The sequence below is a fragment of the Condylostylus longicornis genome, unplaced genomic scaffold, assembly GCF_029603195.1.
Source record: "Condylostylus longicornis isolate FDR11 unplaced genomic scaffold, ASM2960319v2 ptg000022l, whole genome shotgun sequence".
In the NCBI taxonomy this organism is placed as follows: domain Eukaryota; kingdom Metazoa; phylum Arthropoda; class Insecta; order Diptera; family Dolichopodidae; genus Condylostylus; species Condylostylus longicornis.
The window spans coordinates 4,588,245-4,607,390 of NW_026577991.1; the positions used below are offsets into that span (position 1 = coordinate 4,588,245).

The following is a 19,146-nucleotide window of genomic DNA, read 5'->3' on the forward strand; positions in this document are numbered from 1 at the left end:
TATCTAAAAATTGCACGTTTTTTTGTTGTCTCAAATTACTTATCAAATTTTTTTGATATTAAACTTCAAAAAAGATTCAGATAAATAAAAATATTAACTAATACAATAATTATATATTCAGCATATAAAAAACATTTAGAAATTGTTTTAAATAAAATTTAAAAATAAATGTTTTCTAATATTTTCTTTTATTAACATTAATAGAAGAGACACGAAACTTAGATAACGCTCCATACTTTCTTACCGACGTTAAAATGTTAGTAAAATGTTAAAATACTAGCAATATTTTTTTTTTATAAAATTTTATTAGTTTTGTTTCCGCTTACATTTTAATATTAAAATTTACAAATAAATAATCTCATATATATTATATTATAATGTATGTATATTTTGTTAAATATTTTGAATATATTTTTTTATGATATTAATTCAACTATTATATGTAATCTCAGATATTCAATTTTAAAATATTTCAACTCCTTAGTAAGTGTTTAGTCATTTACATAAAGTTATTTTATAATAATAGTATATTAATATTATATGTGCATATATCCTTGTATTTACGAAACAATTTCTTTTTTAATACATTCATTATAATATTTAAGCATTAGATCTTTTCATTAGTAACTTTCCTATTATTTGTCATCAAGTGCCAATTTGCCAAAAGTTTTTAAATTTTATAGTGTACGTTGTTTTTCTTTAAACTAACTAATTTTGTACTAACTTAAGTTATGCAAAAAAAATGAAAATTTTTATAATTTTAAGCAGTTTAACAAATAATACTTAAATTGTAACAATAAACAATAACAATTTTACAACAAACCTAACAATATTTCACGTCTAATGATTGCATTCTTTGATTTTTTTTTTTTTTGATTTTTTTGACAAACTCTTAATTGTCAAATAATAAGCACATTTAATAAATATTTATTACAAAAAGAATACCTACTATACCAAATAAAATTAGATATTGACAAAATAAAATGAATACAAATTTATTGCTTTAACAATTTTTAAAATTTACCAAAGCCTTTTTTTTTATAATTGTTTTATTTCGCATAATTTTTTTTAAGGACAAGTTAAGGCAAAATAGGCACTCTATTTAAAATATTTTTTTTCTTTTTATTTTATTTTTTTTTTGTCTCAATTATAATTTTCTTTTGTATGGTTAATATGAAATTATTAAAACAAAAAATAATAAAAAAAAAAAATAAAATCACAAAAAAATATAAGAAAAAAATATAAATAATAACAAAATTTTAACACTAAAAATAAATTAATAAAAATGTAAATAAAATAGAAAAAAAAAAACAAACAAATGCATCAAAATATGCCTTTTTTTGTTTACATTATTTCTCCCCTAAAAAATTGCAGTAGTAACATCTTATTTAGTACACAATACAATTTATTCATTGTTGTCATTGCTAAATTTATGTAACAGTACACGGTATTGTATGACAGTTAACTGCAATTTTAAAGTCATGGTGTTTTATTAATTTTAGTCGAAGAAATTTAATTATATTTTAAAATACGTATTCAATATTTATATTCATTTTTTCAAATTACATACTTATTTTTTTGATATACATATATTTTAATTACACAATATTGTTTAACTAACTATTTTTCTTATTTTATTCAGTGTTCTGCTTTTTTTTCGATTTACACATTATAATAATAATCAAAATGGTGAAAATATTATAAAATTAAAATATTAAAACTAAAATATTCAAAACTATGAATTAAATTATAATATTATTTGAACATTAAGTGCCATAATTATTAAAGATAAAAATTTATATACATATTATATAATATAACATGTAATACAAAAATGTGTATATGTATATATATATATGCAAATATATATATAACAAAAGAAAAGATACATATATCTATTGCAAAACATGTAAAACTTGAATTAATAATAATGAAAAGAAAAAAATGTAAAAATATAAACTAATTAATAATTTTTTGTAATATTTAAACGTAAAAAAAAATCAATTATCCTTTATCCTTTTTTCATTTAGATAGGAAAAGAAACATAATAAAGATTTTTGTTTAATTTTTTTTACTTTCTTTTTGTAAATATTTATTTTTCTTTTCATGTAATTATTTTAATCTCTATTTTTTCTTTATTATGTTAACATAATAAATTTTATTAATATTATGAATTAGCATTTTAATAACCATGTTATTTTCTTTCTTTGATAATCAAATAGTTTTTTCTAATTAAAACTTCATTCGAGAAAAAAAAATACGAGATTAATATTTAATGAATTAAAAAAAAATCAATAGTGCTAGAGTTTATATAAAATTTTGAAAAGAAAAACACAAAAAAAAAAACAAAAGATATATAGAAGATTTAATAAAAGAAAAAAAAAACAATGTAGGAAATCTTTAAAAGAATTTTGAATAAATTATAAAAAGAAAATTTATTAAAGAATGACATTAGTTACAAACTTGTTTAATAAAACAAAAAACAAAAAAAAAATAAACAAAGCAAAAAAAAATGAAACCTAAAAATAATATTGTATTTGAATTATTATGAAAAAATTAAAATATTATGTAAAAAAAAAGAAAACTAATCATAAATTAAAAAAGAAAAATAAATTTATTTTTTAAAAATAATTTAAAGAGTTATATTAAAAATTAAACAAAATAATTATGTTAAAATTAAATATAAAAAATTGAAAAATTGAAAAAAATAATAATAATAATAAATTACAACACAGAAAAATATATTCGTACTTGGAAATTAAAATAATATGCAAACAAAAAAAAAAGACAAAAACTATTAAAATAAATCATGATAAATTCATAACTAAAACAAATTAAATTTTTGTCAACTTTATAAATCTATCTATAAAAAAAAAAAATTAAAACTTTTTCATTAGCGAATCATTAAAAAAAAAAAACAAGAAAAAATTGAAAATTTAAACAAAAATTACTACTAATGAATTAAAAATCACAACAAATTGCACAAAAAATGAAAAATTAATCAATATTTAAAAAGTATTTAAGATGAAATACCAAAAAACAATGATTGATATAAAGAGAACAAAATTTTTAAATAACATGAAAACAATATTGATTTTTTTGTGTTTTTATTAATTTAACTTTTTTATTCAAAATAGCAAATATATTTATATTATTGAAGTTTTAATATTATTTAATTGGACAGAATATGAAATAAAAAATTAAAAATACATATACAAATCATATTGTAAAAATCGGAATATAAAAATCTTATAAATTCTAATAGTGCAGGGAAGAAAAAGGTCTTTGTTAAAAAAAAACTATATTAAAAGATTATTAAAATATTAAATTTAAGTTTGGAAATATGAACATAATAATAAATTATTGCTGTAATATATAATTTAACTGATTATTTTATTATTATATTATTATTTTTTTTTTTAAAGTAACAAATATTTGTATGTATAAAATTTTTGTGGCAAAAAGAGCTCACAAACGGCTAGTTTATTTCTTTGATTAATCGAATAAATTTATGAACACTGCAACATTCTAATTGAAATATGTATTGTTTTTAAATAATTTTATTGTAATTCAAATTTTTAATAAACCATTTTTAAAAACCAAAAAGAAAAAAAAACTTACGTTTAAAGGTATTAAGAATTTTATATAAAATTAAAAATATCATGATAATATATTTATTAAAAATATAAATTTTTATTGGTGTCATTAAAATGATACCTTCTAAACATTGTTAATTTAATAGTTTTATTAATTGTAAAAAATACAAATTTTCATTTTTTTTTTATTGTATTCAAACTTTTTTTTATTATAAATAATTTTATGACTTAAGTATAAGTATTATTTGAAGTTGTATTATAATAAAAAATCACCTTATAATAATTTTTATTCAAGAATATTTAAATTGTGTAAATTGCTTAAAAAAGTATTTTAATAATATCTTACATAATAAATTATCAGTAAAATTTTTCTAATTTCATTGAAAATGTTATCAATGGGGAAAAATTCTATTCAAATATCAATACAAATATTTTCGGGGAAAATAATAATAATAATTTTGCTCTTATTGCCACAAAATATTTAATTCAAATATAATTTTGAAGCTATGAATATTTGAACAATAAAAAAAAGTCTAGAATATTTTTAAAAATTTATTTGGATTAAATTATTTAAAATTTATTTTGTACTTTATTTTTTTTAAATATTTTAAAATAATGTGTTAATAAGACATTAAAAAATAACTATAATATTAATTATAGTATTGGAGAAAAAAGCAATTTTCAACTTTTTCTTTTAAAATTCCAATTCTAATGGATAGAAAACAATTTAATATTAAAAATTCGGAAATAACACTGACACGACACAAAAAAAAAATATATATTCATTTATATAGTAGATAATTTTTGTTATTTAAGTAAATATATTCAAAAAAAAAGTTATAATAAAATTAGATTTTTACAACAAAATAATTAAATATAATATTATAAAACTATACGTGATTTATTGTATTGAAAAATATACTAATTACAAAAAATACATTATAATATATTCAAAAAACATTTAAAACAAAATTATGTACATAACAATGAAATATAATATATAACATTAAGTGCGAAAACAAATACATACATAGTTAAATTTTGCATGAAGATCAAATTAAGTTTCTAATGTAAAGTATCTAATATCCCGGTTTACGTCGTTTACATGCAAAATTCATTAAAATTCATTTCGTTTTTTAATAATATTGTAAAAATACATAATATTTTTGAAGAGATAATTTCTAACCAAATTTATAATTAATTATTATTAAAATTTTAAATTTTAAAAATATTGGAAATAAAAATGAAAATCTTTGAAAAATCGCAAATAAATTCTTTAACAAAAGAAAAACATTTACACATTTTATTTTATTGTAAAAATTTATTAAAGGGAGTAAATTTTTTATACTGAAAATTCTAATTACTACCAGTTTAATTTTTTTAATTAAACTCTGATTTATATAAACTCTGCAAATTTACTCAAGAGTACGTTTTTTTATTTTATTTAAATTTGCCACAAAATATGTATGTGTTTTTTTTTATAAGAATGACCTAAAAAGCAAAATTTAATTGTTATATCAAAATTTATACAAAATATGTTTTAAAAATAAATCATAAATAATAACTTTAAAACGAATAACTTGTATGGATAATTTATTATTTTCTATTATTTTTAATTTGTCAGTCATTATCAAAATTGATCAATTTTCATTTTTAAAATGGAATATTATACATAATTAAAATCTTATTCAAAAATGAAATCACATTTGAAATTTTATTTCGTTTTTAAATAATTTTTTTCTTAAGTTATTTATATTTATTCAAATATGATCACAAAATATTCTTTTAGTACTCGGCTAACTTAAGTTGAAACGAAATACTATTGTTCATAAATAATTAAGGCTCTCATTGTTTCGGAATTTTAAATTTCGAAATTAATTGTATTTCTAAAAATTATAAATTTTTTTAATAGTATTCTTTCATTTGAGGTGATTCATATTAAAAGTATGAATATGTAAATGATTGATAAAAAATTTGTATAAAGTTTCGTTCTTTAATTATTATTGGCATATTATAATGTGTACATAAATCAATAAATATAAAATTTATTTATATAGTCTATGTACAATAGTACGATATTAACGATATTATGTACGAATTAGAATAACGTATAACAAAAAACATGAATACTAAAAAAAAAAAAACAATTTATTTTTTAAATACATATATGTGTATATATTTTTTTTTATATTTTCATTTTTTTGATCTGCATTTAATCTCTTTCTAATATTTATTTATTTCTTTTTTTTTTTAATAAGTAATATAAATGATTATTATCATTATCCGAATAATTTAATAATGGCCCTTCTTCCAATTTATCCGGTACACGATATACAATGTTGCCATAACCTATCATTAACGTTATTTTCTATACTATGAATCAATAAAACCGATATTCAAAACGATACAATGAAAAATATTTATTTTTTATTTGTATACTTTTTGTTTGATAAATTAAAAAAATTTAAATTTAAATAATTTTACAAATGATTTATATAAATTGTGTTCAGGTTGATATATTTTTTTTTGTTTAAATGAAGAACAAATAGTAACAATTGATAATGTCGATAATTAAACCAAAAAACAAAAAAAAAAAGGAAACATAAAAAATTTTGCGTTTTTTTCTTTGAATTGATTTTTGAAACAATTTAAAATTTGTTTTATTTCTCTCATTTTCTACTGATTTAAACACGTTTCTATTTTAAAGTTTATATTTTAATTATTATTTTTTTGTATACGTTCATTATACCATACAAATATAATTTAAAAAAGTATAAAAAATGAAAAAAATTGTAAAAAAAAAATAAAATAAAAAGTTTAGAAAAAATAGTAATTTTTATAACAAATTTTTTTTTAAATTTACTTTTGCGAATTAACAGAATAACTAAAGAGAATGTTTTTAATAGGAAGGTGCATTTGCTAATGAATTAAAATGCTTAATTTAAATACAAAAAAAAAAACAAAATAGTTAACTTGTAAGCAAATAAAAAATACAAACCAAAAAATGTTGGAATATTGAAATTATAAGTAAAAAAATGGAAAAAAGTGACGAAAATAACTTGGAGCAGAGTATAAAGTATGTAATATTAAAAAAAAATATCGAAAACAAAATAAGTAGATCATTTTTAAATTTTGTTTTTTTTTTTTGTATAAATCTATTAAAGAAAATATCGCAGCAAACTCTTAATAAATATAATACATATATATATATATATATATATATATATATTGTATATATATATAGTTATATAGATGCATATATACACATTTCATTTATGATTTTATGCAAATATTTTTAATTTAGAAAAAAAAATAAAATGATTATGCATACAATACACCTTATATAGAGCAAATAAATATTTTATATAAGGATATAAATAATTAATATTAAATGCATAAATATGAATACATATATATATATATCAATATATAATTAATAAATATATTTATATACATATAACTAAAATATATATATATATAAATATATGTGTTAAAGTGCCTAAATTTATTTATTTTTTTAAAAAAATAAAAAAAAAAAACATTATCAAATTGAATACTTTAAAAATTTAAAAAAAAAAAAAAACAAAAATAAAATAGAATTAAATAAATAAATGTGAAATAAAATTGTAAAATAAACAAAATTAAAATAATAAAAATTTAGTATAGTTTTAATAAAACAAAAAGAAAAACAAATAAAGATATATAAATAACATAAAGTAAAATTATTATAAAATTAATAAAATATTATTAAATCAGAAAGAATTATTTTTTTTTTTTAATTTTATAAAATATTTTAAAAATTATATGATTTTTTTTTTTTTAAAATATATAAATAGAAGTATATTTTTACAACCATCACAAAAAATTTATTAAAACAGTAAAATAAAATATATATGTGTATTGTATATTTAAATATGTATAGCCATTCATTTAAAAACTAGTATTTTTAATTTAAAAAATCAAAATTTTTTAATATTTATTATAAGCCCCACGTTTAATATTTTCTTTTTTAATGTGCTTGCAAAATGTATGTAATACAAAAAAAAAAAAAATACTGCCACACTAGTTATCTTACATTCAATAAAATTAAATTTTTTGTTGTCAAAAATCAATAAAAGAACGTGTACTTAGTTTAGAAATTAAATTTTTCATCAGTAATACTTTTAAAAAACCAATATAAATAAAACGTCAAAGAACTTGAATTTCAATAGTTTTAAAAAAACTTTTTTATATCAAATTCCACGAATTTCTTTTTATAAGTTTTCTGAAAAACTTTGTTAGTCCAGACAAGAAAATATTCCACTTAAAAAGAAAGTGCACACCCTCTTTAATGATTTTGTTAACCGGAAATATTTGAATATATCAAGTTCTTTTTTTAATTTAAGGAAAAATTATATAATGAATTTGAAAAGTTATTAAAAAATTATTGGAAACGAAATATACACAATCAGGACCACTATTGCATCAATCACTTTTATATTTTTTTTTTGCTTTTACTTTTTAACTTTTTAAAAAAGTACATTTTTTATTATGTAGTATAGTTCATTAGCTTTTTGACTTTTGGTGCAACAGATATATTGAAAATTTTTTGATTAATTAATTAAAAAAAAAAAGGTAAAAAAGTGGTTGATGCAATAGGGTATATGAAAAACAAAAATAAATGATGGTTAACTTATATTTAATTTTTTTATTTAATTTTAAAAATGAATAATAATCAAATAATTAAAAATATTCTTTCTGATTTAATTTCTTCTTTGTATACATATATATTAAATCTCTTTGAAAAATTAAAAAACAAATAAATTAAATACACTATTCACACATAATCTAGAAATATACGAAATTCAATTTGATTGTATATCAAAATTATAAATTATGTATATGTATATTTAGAAAAAAAAAAAATTATCGTATTTAAATTATGTTAAAAAAATTTGTTTTTGTTCATTAAGTGAATTTATCACATGATTTATATAATAAAAATATTTTAATATTATATATACATTTGAAATAATAATAATAATAATAATAGTAAATAACGAAAATAAATATTATTAATTAAATGTATTGATTAAAATTATTTAGAAATTAAATAAACAAATAAATAAATAAATAAAAAACGATAACTAGCTATTTAGCCCTTAAAATACAAAACTAAACGTAAATATATAAAAAAAAAACATGTAAATAGGTAATAAATGTAATAAATAAATAAAATTATTATAAAAAGAAGAAAAAAAAAACGTTTTGCTTAAAAAAATTATATAAAATTTTACTAATATGTATGTGTACATATATATATATATATTATATATTAAAACTATAAATATTTATATACTGAATTATTTTAATTAAAAACAAAAATTTTTAATATTAGAGTATTACATATATATATATATATATATATATATATATATATATATTCAAAAAATTAATATGCTCTACATTTTTTTTTTTTGTAAAATAATAAATATATGGGTATATGATATGAAAATAAAGAATAGTCACCTTATACTCTCCTAAAATACATTCCTCGAAATAATGGAATATTAATTAAAAACTTTTTCAGTAATTTAATTTAAATTTATAATTTCCATACAAAAATTAATTTCAAAAATTGGAATTCAAATGAAAAATTTTTGAATAATAAACCAACAATTTCAAGTTATGCGTGATTAGGGTTTATAAGTTATACAATCAAAAAAAAAAATTTATATAAATTATGTAATTATGTCAATATACATTCAAAATAATATTTAATAATGTATAATTCATATGTAAATATAATTCATATATGCATATAAAAATAAAATAAATAATATGTTTAGATATATAATATTGTATAATAATATATTTAATGTAATATATGTACCAAAATTTTATTTAAATTATTTTTAAATATAATAGTATTTTTAATGACAGTACATAAATTTGCTATGCGTACATCTATATATATATATATACATATATATATATATTATTATTAACAATAACATTAAATATAGTGTGAAATATTATAATTGCAAAAAAAAATTAAATTTATTAATCCCATAATTAATATATTTATTAATCCCATAATTAATATAATTATATTTAATAGGTGCGGAAAAATATTGCAAAAAAAAAAATGCTTTTCATTTAACTTTTATACTTTTATTTTCTTTTATCTTCTTTATTTATATGAATATTATTAATGATTTATTTTTCTTTTATTAATCTAAATGAATTTTGTTACATTATATAATTATTAAAGATTATAAAATTCACAATTTCGGAATTCATCGTTAATATCCAAAAGGACTAGATTGAGAATTTTGAAATTTTGAAAACAAAAAAGTAGCAAATTTAATTTTATTTGCTTCAAAGAACTGTTAGGTTTTTTAATCATAAATGATCTTTAAAATGAATTTTGAATTAGATGATAATCTATATTTTGTATCATATGGAATTATGATGACAGATTTGTGTATGATTCGGATTTCAATTTTATATTTCATTATCGTAAAAAAAATCTATTTCTTATGTCGCTTATATTGTTCATCACAAATTTACATATTTCGTTTTTATTTTCATTAAGAATTCACTCTTATTATTTTCATAGTACATATCCCTATTTACTAGTAATAGTGCACATTTATGTCTTCTCAATCATAATTCTTACCCAGTTCCCATCTTAATACATGCATTATAGTTAGTGTTTTAATTCACTCACTTTTCTTTTTTTTAAATGTTTGAACTTCAGGATTCGAATACATATTTACAAGTGACTACATATATTAAATTTGGTAATTCTACTTATATAAGTGTAAGTTTCAGTTCCTGTATTCTTACTGAGCTTGTTTATGATGTGGGATTGTTATATTTTTACAAAAAATTTTATTTCATTACTAACCAACTTAGAAAGCAATAAAATATTACATTTCAAATTTAAAATGTTTAAAATTAAAAAATTTTTGTTTTGCTTAAAAAAGATAATAATACAATATTATTATTTTATATGCATACATTTATATATTTGCATAAATACATTATATTATATGAAAATATCTAATTTTTTAATTTAAATAATATGTTATATACACACACACACATATATATATATATGATCATTTCTTTTGGTTATTATAATTCAAAAAAAAAAAGAAAATTAAATAAATCTAATCTGTTATAGAAATTTAAGTTATTTAATTATAATCGTTATTTACGTCCACCATTTATTAAAGTCCTTAAATGTTATATAAGTAATTTTAAGATAATCTTGTTTTTTTATTATTATTATTATTATTAATTAATTAATTACTTTCTTTAAAATTATATTAATTATATTATTAATTTTTTTTTTCTGTTTGCTAAACTATTAAATAATTAAAAAAAACCAACAACAAAGCGTTCTATATATTTAATTTTTAAGATATTATTTTTTATTATAATTAAAAAAATATTATGATTAATTATATTAAAGTTTTTTTTTTATTATTATTATTATGTAATATTATAAATAATTATATTATTTTGTTGAAAACAATAAAATTTAATATTATTTTTTTTTTATTGAAAAATTTAAAATATTGAAATGTATAAAATATAAAAAAAAAAATCGTTTTTCTAAAAAATTACATAATTGTGCTTATAAAAAATGTTAAAATAAAATTAAAAGCGCACAAGAAAAAGAAGAATTTAGAAAAAATGGAGAAAAAATATCTTTTATTTTTTTTTTGTCACTTGATAAATTTTTTAAAAATATTTTATTTGATAAAATAAAGGGAAGGTGTTATTATAACGCAAATCAACGTTTTGGATTTAAAAAAAAAAAAGAAAGGAAAGTTTCACTTTGTTATTTCTAAGAAACAAAAAAATAAAAATTAGTATAGAATTTTTAAAATATTTAAAAACAAGTTATGATAAAATATTCAATATTATTGCTAAAAACAAATATCTTTTAATTAGTACATAAAAAATTTTGAATTACTCAAAATATATTTGAATATTAAATAAAATATATATTTTTTTTAATTGAAATATCTTTTTTTTTCGAAACAATAAAGCAAAAAAATATTAATAAATGTAAATCTTATTCTTCATATAAAGAATTTTATAAAAAAAAATTAAGCTAGAAAAGTAAAAGTCGCCCACTTCAATAAAATTTAAATAATTAAATAGTAATTAAATTTAAATCTTCTTAAGAGGAAAAATATTTGATTTCTAAAATTCCATAATTAATAAAAAAAACAATAAGAAAACAAGTAAATAAATTTTATTATTTAAATAATTTTATTATTATTATTATACTTTAAACTTTATAATTCTTGTTTTTTATCAGCTTCTATAAAATTTAATTACATTTAATAAAAAAAAATACGCTTAAAATTTTTTTTTTAAATTTTCAAAATTCAGTATATTATTTTTTATGGATTTGAAAATTAATGGTCACTTGTAAGTGTAAAGAATTTGAATTGACAAAAAGAATTTTTAATAAGTGGGCGATATTAAATTAATTGTTCATTAATAATTTTATTAGGAAATTAATTATATTTTATTTTCATTCAAATTTGCTTCATTATTTTTGGGGAAAAAAATACTCCATTCCTTTCAGATATATTCCCTAATTAAAGTACAGATTTTATAATAACAAGTAATAATTATAATAACTTTAATTTAATAATTTACAATTTTTCTTATATATTGTTCTAATATGTAATTTATACTAAAAAAATATGCATATATCAAAAACTCGATTTATTTGTTATTTAAAACTTATACCATCATTAAATTTAAGTTATTTAAAATAATTTAATTATTGTACGATTATAATGTGCAAAAATATTTTTTACTAGAAAAGAAATTTAGAAATTTGATAACGGAAGCACTTATATGAAATATTAGAAATAATTTTTTATTGTTGAATAATAATTAATTTATTTAATTATTTTTAAAGAAATTGAATTACATTATTGAAAAAATAGAAAAAAATTTTCTACAAGTTGATAAATTAATTTTATAAATTTTTTGAATTTAGTGAGATCAATTTTGTAACAGATTAAAATATCTATTTTATTTTTTCCTTATTTTAAATGTTTTTATTTAAATAGATGCATTTTATTTCTATAAAATCTTTTTTTTTATATAAAATAAAAGTTGAGTGAATATAAAAAAAATTTTTTCTAAATAAAAATTTTTGTACTTTTTTTGAATTGCTAAACATAAATCGGGTTTAAATATATTTAATATAAATTTAATTAATATGAATGATTATATGGTAACTATGATAAATATATTTATATATAGATTTTATATTAATATTTTATTTATTTTCTATTTGTAATTTAGTTTTTTGTTGAAATTTTATATATACATTTGTTTTTTTTTTATTATTATTTTATTACTTTGGGATTTATAATTTCTTTTTTACATACAATATAAATTAATAATTTAAAAAAAAAATAGCGACGTTAGAGATATTTTCTTTTTCTTTACTACTTTATAAGAAATATGTAATTAAATAAAAAAAGAAGTTGCATAAACCAATTTGCTATTTATATTCTTATTGTATATTTAGGATTATCTTTTTGGAATCATAAGCTCTATTATATGCTATATCAAAAATAAAAATTTTGTTTCATACTAAATTACTTCTTAGTTATTTCTTTTTTTAATTATTTGATTAAGTTCAGTGTTTGTTTTTTTTCAAAATTATGAAATAATATACATTTACCATATTATACACACATATTATATGCGTAAACTAATTATATAAGAGTATAAAATGAATTTTTAAATTTAGTTTTTTTTTTTTAACTTTCATTTTTAATAAGTTGTGTGTTTTGTGTAACTGCATATTTTATAACAATTTAATAAATAATTATCAAAGATAATCCTAATATTAAAAAAATTATTTAATATAATAAAAAATATATATATATAAATTTGTATAATAAAATTATGACATTATTTAAATTGTATTATGTGGATTAAAAATGTTAATGAGAAATATGTAATATGAGAGTGATAGATTAATTATTTGGAAATAATTTATTTAATGGAAATTTTGAAGAATTTATAGAAATGGTAATAAATTGTTATGTTTTTCTTTTTTTATTTTAGTTCCTTTTTTAAATAAAATTGTATAAAGCAGTTGTATGAAAAATAAAAAATAAAAATTTTTGAACGTTTCATAAAACTTAACCCTAATAGTAATTATAATAATAGTTGTTATACTATTATTATTAATATTAGTTAATATTATTATAATTATTATTATTATTATTAATATACGGCAACACTCTTATAATACATATTAACATTTCCGGATAACAAAAACACTTATAATATATATATATATGTATATATATGTAAATATATAAGTATACATATGCGTATATATAAATATTTGTATGTATGTATATGGAAAAAATTTAAAATCACAAAATATTATTAATAAAAATAAATTTTTAATAATAAAATGTTAGAAATTACAATATATACAAAAATTCAATAGCTATGTATATGATATATATGTATATGTATATGATATATATATATATATGTGTATATGTATATATATATATATATATATAGATATATATATTTATATAGATATATATATATATATATATATATGTGTGTATATGTATATATATATATATATATGTATATAATTAACCATAATTACATAAATCGCTACATATACTATATAATATGGTATATTATAATTTATAATTAGGCAACACTCTTGTATATAATAGGAAAAATGTTTCTTAAAAATTAAAATAAAAAAAAAAAATGCTAAAAAAAATAATTCAAAAAAAATAATAAAAAAAAAAATTAAAATACAAAAAAAAGAGATTTTGGTAAAAACAAAAAAAAAAGCATAACTAAAATACTATAAAATTGTTCTGGCATATTGTAAATATATATTTATATATATATATACAAATATATATGTAAATATATATAAAATAAATATATATAAGTATATGTTTATATATATGTATATATAAATATATATATATATATATATATATATATATATATATATATATTCATGTATTTATATATATAAATGTTTAAAAAATAATTCTTAATACATACATATATATGTATATCAATAAAATTTAAAAAAAACAAATGCATAATTAACTGTACGAATATATAATTAGAAAATAAAAACAAAAAAAAAAAAACAAAAATAAAGAAAAAGAAAAAAAACACAAAGAAAAAAAAGGAAAAACAAAATTAATGCGTTTTATATTACTTGTAGTACATTCCCTAAGAAATGAGTTCCTATTTCTTTACCTAATAGTAACTTTGGAAAGATAAAACTATATAAAATCTTTTTTATACATATAGATATTTTTTAAATTTTCCACCAACTAGTGATCGACCGGTGGAAAGGGTTATTTTGAAAATTCAGTTCTTAAGGTTAGAACTGCAAAGCTTTTAGAAGCTCTACATTTAATTTGTACATGAGGCCTTGAACGCTCTGCAGTTCTAATCTTAAGAACTGGATTTTCAAAAGCGTCAAAAATTTTGATGTAACATTGTAAAAAAAAATTGACAAACAAATGAGACCTTTTCATAAATCTAATCTGAACATTGCTATTTTTTCGCAATTGTATAGGGAAATTAGTGTAAAAATAAGCGTATAACTAAGTGTTGTAATAATTGTTAAAATGTTAATTACATACAACGCTTATTAACAATTTATATAGAACAGTTGATAGTTTTTAAACGTGATTAGATAGAGAAAATTATAATGGTGGCGATATCCCGCCTTATCATAAGATATTATCGAAGTTCACGTAGTTTGATAAAATTGGAGTCTGTATAAAAATTACACAAATGGTACTTTTAAATGAACTAAAACCAAAGAGGTGTGGTAGCCCTAGAATTTTACAAAAACGTCAATATTGTATTTATATTAAATATTGTGTTCAACCCTAGATCATATTTTATTTTTTTGGTTATATGTACATATTGTGATTTGATCAAAATATATAAAAGTAAAATATTTAAGTTTTTTTTAGATTAAATACTATTATTCCAGTAGAAAATTTTAAAATTTGTTAAATATGAAGTTATTTACATACAATTTTTTGACGTCAAAGGGAATGCGTGGAGTTCAAAAAGGTTTCCCTTTAAAATTAAACGTAATGTTACAACTTTTAAAATTTTATCATGTTATTTTTATTTTATATTTTATTTCATTGATGCTTTTGTATTTTACTTATTCACTCGAAAACTATAGATTGTTAAAAAGGAAGTTGTAGAGACAGAATTTGATGCCAATGTCATACAAAAAATAATACAAAAAATGGATTGGCCCACAGTGCTGGCGGTTGCTGACCAGGTAAATTTAACTAATATTGTAAATTAAAATATGTAATTGAAAACATTTATAAAACGTAGTACATATCTACTAAAAGTGCACATAAATTCTTTTTTTTAGGTCGGTTTAGCTGAAAATATACCCAAGGAAGTCAATGAAGATATTTTAGGAAATCATGAAATACTAAAAAAAATACATCATTTGCTTTTGGAGATTGACATAGTAGAAGGTAACCTTCAGTGCCCTGAAACGGGTAGATTATTTCCAATTAGTGATGGTATACCAAATATGTTATTAAATGAAGACGAAGTTTAGTGTTAAAAAAATATAGTTTTGTTTTATTAACTAGTGTAATAAATTAGGACAGACGTGGACACTATTACTGGCCATTATATTTAAAATTTTAAAATTGATCATTTACATATCATATATACATATCTACATAATTTTGAAAATAAGTTTCAACTTATATACAAAAATTAACTTTAATTCTTTACGCTCGGAAAAAACCCTAATCGAATATAGAAGTACCCATAAAGGAGAATTGATCATTGTCATAATCATCCTTATCACCTTCTGTGTGCTCCAAAAAGTATTTACCAACGCTCTTTTCATTCCAACTGTTTCCATTTTGTGAAATATTTGTATTTTCGTTTATGAGAGCTTTATATTTTTCACACACATTGCTGTTATAATCACATTTTAAAAGGTTTTGTCCATAATCATATGCATCGGAATTTAGTTCTGGAGTAATATTAAAATGTTCTAACATAAAACTAAAAATTTGCTCCTTCGTCGTAAAATTATTGAAATGAGTCCTAATTTTTTTCTTCAAGAGCTTTTCCATCATAAACGTTAAATGATGATGAAAACATTGGAAAGATATATTCATATCGGCTGCAGCTCCAATATTTACCCAATCTTGCAAACATTCATTTGTTGTTTTTGTCGTGCCTGTAAAAAGAGTAGGATTACTCAGTAAACCCCTTGCACTCATAATCCCGTCACAATTTGTTTCATTATAAGCTGTATTTGCATCGTTTAAACATTTAATATCACCATTATAAATTATAGGTATAGTCAGAGACTTCTTAATTTCTGAAACAGCTGCCATATCGGCAGGTTCTGATGTTTTTTGCCGTGGAGTCCTTCCATGTATTGATATAAACGTGGCTCCAGTTTTTTCTAATTGCCTACTTAAATCCACAGTAGATTTAAGATCCCTTTTTTGTAATAACCTCATTTTTACGGAACAACTAAATGAGTTTGGTAAAACTCTTTGAACAGATTTAATCATATCTTGTATAAGTTCCGGTTTCCTTAGCAGAGCACATCCATATGACTTTGAAATAGCCCAACTTTGAGGACAACCGCAATTAATGTCGACACCATCTACATATGGATACACCAATTGAGATGCAGTTTGAAACTCCACAGCATCTTTAGCAGCAAACTGAGCTATCAATGGATAATCATCTTTAAAGCAAATTGGATAAAAACTCGCAATACTATTATGATTAAAAACGTATAGAGATTATATTTACCAAGTGATGTTGTAAATTCACTATTACGGGCTTCTTCGCTTCTGCAGAAAGAATCAGCTACAATCATTGGAGTGAAGCATAAATGAGTTTTATGTTTTCTTAAAAGTTTTCTAAATTCTAGTCTACAATAAAAATTTTTGTTCTTATTTTCAAAACAAAGTAGTTAATATAAGTACATACTTGCTATAACGAACCATAGGTGCAGCAACATTTAAGTAACTATTATTACGTTTTTGTTCAGAAAATAATTGTAAAATTTCTGTTTTAGGTTTAGTCATATTTACCATTATTACTTGTATTTATTAAAAATTCACCTTTTTACTTTCATCAAATTATACTAAAGTTTTGTTTTTATTTTTATAAATTGAATCAATATCAAATATTGTGTTTATTTACCCCACGATCACACAAGACTTTTAGCTTGTACGTCACACCATGTACATGTGGTTGTAAACATAAAACGAACTGTCAAGTTACCGTCTTTCTAACGTGGTATTTAGACCAGTGATGCCAGGAGGTGAAAAATTTCTGAAAAGTACGAAAAATTTGTACGGAATCTTTTGAAAGTGTTTAGTGTTTTTTTAATTAAAACTTTTTTTTTAAATATAGATGAAATTATATAATAAATGGAGTTTTCCAGAGCAGGGGAGTAACAATAATGGTGTGAATACTAATTATAACAGCGTTAAAATAACGAATATGAGTTGTAGATACGGAAACCAAATAATGTATATGTACATCTTAAAATATATTTTTCGCGAATACAATATAGATTTACAATATAAATACTTTTATACGCACATAAATATTTGTATGAATGTATGTACTATGAGGTCATAAAATACAAAGTTCGTAATAGACCTAGCTTTATTACTAATTTTCTCCATCCATAATAGCAGATTCTTTTATTTCTTCAACAAACTTGTTAAATGAGTACCTTTTTGTTGAAATAATCTTTGAGTTTGGTTTGGTATTCCTACGTTCAAAATACAAAATCATTTCTCGACTTTTTATAACTACAATAGTTCTAACAAAGATGCACTTTAAGAAATACATAATCTAATTATCTCGAAACTCCTATTGCTGTAATATAACAATAATTATTTAATACAATAAAATATACGTTTATTTTTTTTTACTGAAATGTATTTATTGGTTTTGCAATGCATTTCTACACAACATACATTTTTTTCTTTTTATTTTTTTTGTAAATTTAACTTTTTGAGATATAATTTTACTACAAGAATATCTTATATCTAAAAAAATATACTAAGAAATTTTAGTAATATTATTTTTAAAAAAAAAATGACGCTTAATAACTAATATTATTATGAAATAAATTTAAGTCAAGTAAAGAACGGACGGTGTTCTAGAGTAAAATGTTAATTACAAGCGATTAATTTTAAAAGTATGTAGTTCTTAAACATGCATAATAATTATGTACATATATTAAATAAATTATTTAACTTTTAAAATAAATGTACATAATCAATTTTTGTAAAGTATGTTATTAAATATTTTAGTATGTGTATACTATTAAACCAGTCAATTATATTTGGCAATTTTTTTTTTTGAACAGTAAGGTCCATAACCCATTACATAATTCAAAAAAAAAAAAAAATTTTTAAATAACTTAATGTTATTATGGAAAAAAAAATTCGTAAAAAAATTCATTTTAGAT

General features: G+C 18.2%; 2 protein-coding genes across 3 annotated transcripts; one reads left to right on the forward strand and one right to left on the reverse strand.

Moving 5' to 3' along the window:
* Positions 1–15,558: 15,558 nt before the first annotated feature.
* Positions 15,559–16,300, forward strand: LOC129606853 (multifunctional methyltransferase subunit TRM112-like protein). Its single transcript, XM_055517451.1, has 3 exons — positions 15,559–15,742; positions 15,841–15,942; positions 16,042–16,300. Exons 1-3 carry the CDS (start codon positions 15,665–15,667, stop codon positions 16,234–16,236), a joined length of 375 nt encoding a protein of 124 aa, XP_055373426.1. The 5' UTR covers positions 15,559–15,664; the 3' UTR covers positions 16,237–16,300.
* Positions 16,289–17,802, reverse strand: LOC129606852 (tRNA-dihydrouridine(20a/20b) synthase [NAD(P)+]-like). 2 transcript variants are annotated; one of them, XM_055517450.1, is made up of 3 exons: positions 17,646–17,802; positions 17,466–17,587; positions 16,289–17,379 (listed from the first exon to the last, which is right to left on the reverse strand). In XM_055517450.1, exons 1-3 carry the CDS (start codon positions 17,750–17,752, stop codon positions 16,433–16,435), a joined length of 1,176 nt encoding a protein of 391 aa, XP_055373425.1. In that variant the 5' UTR covers positions 17,753–17,802; the 3' UTR covers positions 16,289–16,432. The 2 variants fall into 2 exon arrangements, with proteins under 2 accessions (XP_055373425.1, XP_055373423.1); XM_055517448.1 differs by having other exon boundaries at positions 16,289–17,397.
* Positions 17,803–19,146: the final 1,344 nt, after the last annotated feature.

Coding starts and splice junctions, on each gene's coding strand:
- LOC129606853 (XM_055517451.1), top strand. CDS start 15,665: ATGAAGTTATTTACATACAATTTTTTGACGTCAAAGGGAATGCGTGGA. Junction 15,743..15,840: donor GTTTCCCTTTAAAATTAAAC/GTAATGTTACAA, acceptor CGAAAACTATAG/ATTGTTAAAAAGGAAGTTGT. Junction 15,943..16,041: donor TGCTGGCGGTTGCTGACCAG/GTAAATTTAACT, acceptor TCTTTTTTTTAG/GTCGGTTTAGCTGAAAATAT.
- LOC129606852 (XM_055517448.1), bottom strand. CDS start 17,752: ATGGTAAATATGACTAAACCTAAAACAGAAATTTTACAATTATTTTCT. Junction 17,588..17,645: donor CCTATGGTTCGTTATAGCAA/GTATGTACTTAT, acceptor TTTTTATTGTAG/ACTAGAATTTAGAAAACTTT. Junction 17,398..17,465: donor TGAATTTACAACATCACTTG/GTAAATATAATC, acceptor TTTGCTTTAAAG/ATGATTATCCATTGATAGCT.